At 36.6% G+C, this 774-nt stretch overlaps 1 protein-coding gene across 5 annotated transcripts in view; it reads left to right on the top strand.

The window, feature by feature from the left end:
* The window catches only part of LOC119591312 (cytoplasmic FMR1-interacting protein-like), a 50,156-nt gene that overhangs the window by 20,751 nt on the left and 28,631 nt on the right, over window positions 1-774 (top strand). For all 5 annotated transcript variants that reach the window (XM_037940040.1, XM_037940039.1, XM_037940043.1 and 2 more), the window contains one exon: window positions 33-247. In XM_037940040.1, coding sequence (XP_037795968.1) covers window positions 33-247 — 215 coding nt within the window. The remainder of the gene's footprint in view (window positions 1-32; window positions 248-774) is intronic.

The raw sequence follows: 774 nt of genomic DNA, 5'->3' as shown, positions 1-774 counted from the left end.
GAATGACTTGTAACCTTCAATTATGTTTCCAGGCTACACGATACAATTACACTGATGAAGAAAAGTTTGCCCTTATCGAAGTCATTGCAATGATTAAAGGCCTGCAAGTTTTAATGGCCCGCATGGAGACTGTATTCCTCGACTCAATACGACGCAACATCTACCAGGAGATGCAAGATTTCGTGCAGCTCACCCTAAGAGACCCCTTGCGTAAGGCCATCAAGAACAAGAAGGAACTCTTGAGGACGTAAGTTGTACTTTTGATGGAAGTTTGATGCAGGCGAAGATAGAAATTTTTTGTTTTGTGTGATGGTTACAATGATGATGAGAGATTTTTTGTTTCATGTAATGGTTATAGTGATGATGGTGGTAATAAAGATTATGGTGGTGGTGTTGAAGAAAATGACATGATTACTCCAACAATCCCTCAGATCTCAGCCACTGTTCTTCTGCAAGTAAAAACTAAATAGAATTTTCCCAGTTGTTTCTAAATATAGATTCAGCACTGTTGATTTGATATTTTTTGGGTTTAGTATACTGTGTCTTCTGGGGTGTATTTCCTGTTCAATCATTCAGAGTATTCTTCACTTTTTTGTTGTCTCATCAGAATGTTTAATTCCTGCTGATCCATTGTTGGTTCTTTTTCTGCATCTTTGCCTTTCCAAGGATTGCAAAAAGTCATTTAATTGTTATCTCCAATTATAGAATCATATATGATTGCCATAACCTTCAAACCAGACAAATTAACATATTCCTTCTTTCAAATTCTTCAGT

This window comes from Penaeus monodon, chromosome 28 (genome assembly GCF_015228065.2).
Source record: "Penaeus monodon isolate SGIC_2016 chromosome 28, NSTDA_Pmon_1, whole genome shotgun sequence".
Classification (NCBI taxonomy): domain Eukaryota; kingdom Metazoa; phylum Arthropoda; class Malacostraca; order Decapoda; family Penaeidae; genus Penaeus; species Penaeus monodon.
Note: the sequence above shows the minus strand (reverse complement) of the source record. Positions and strands in the feature narration are given on the sequence as shown.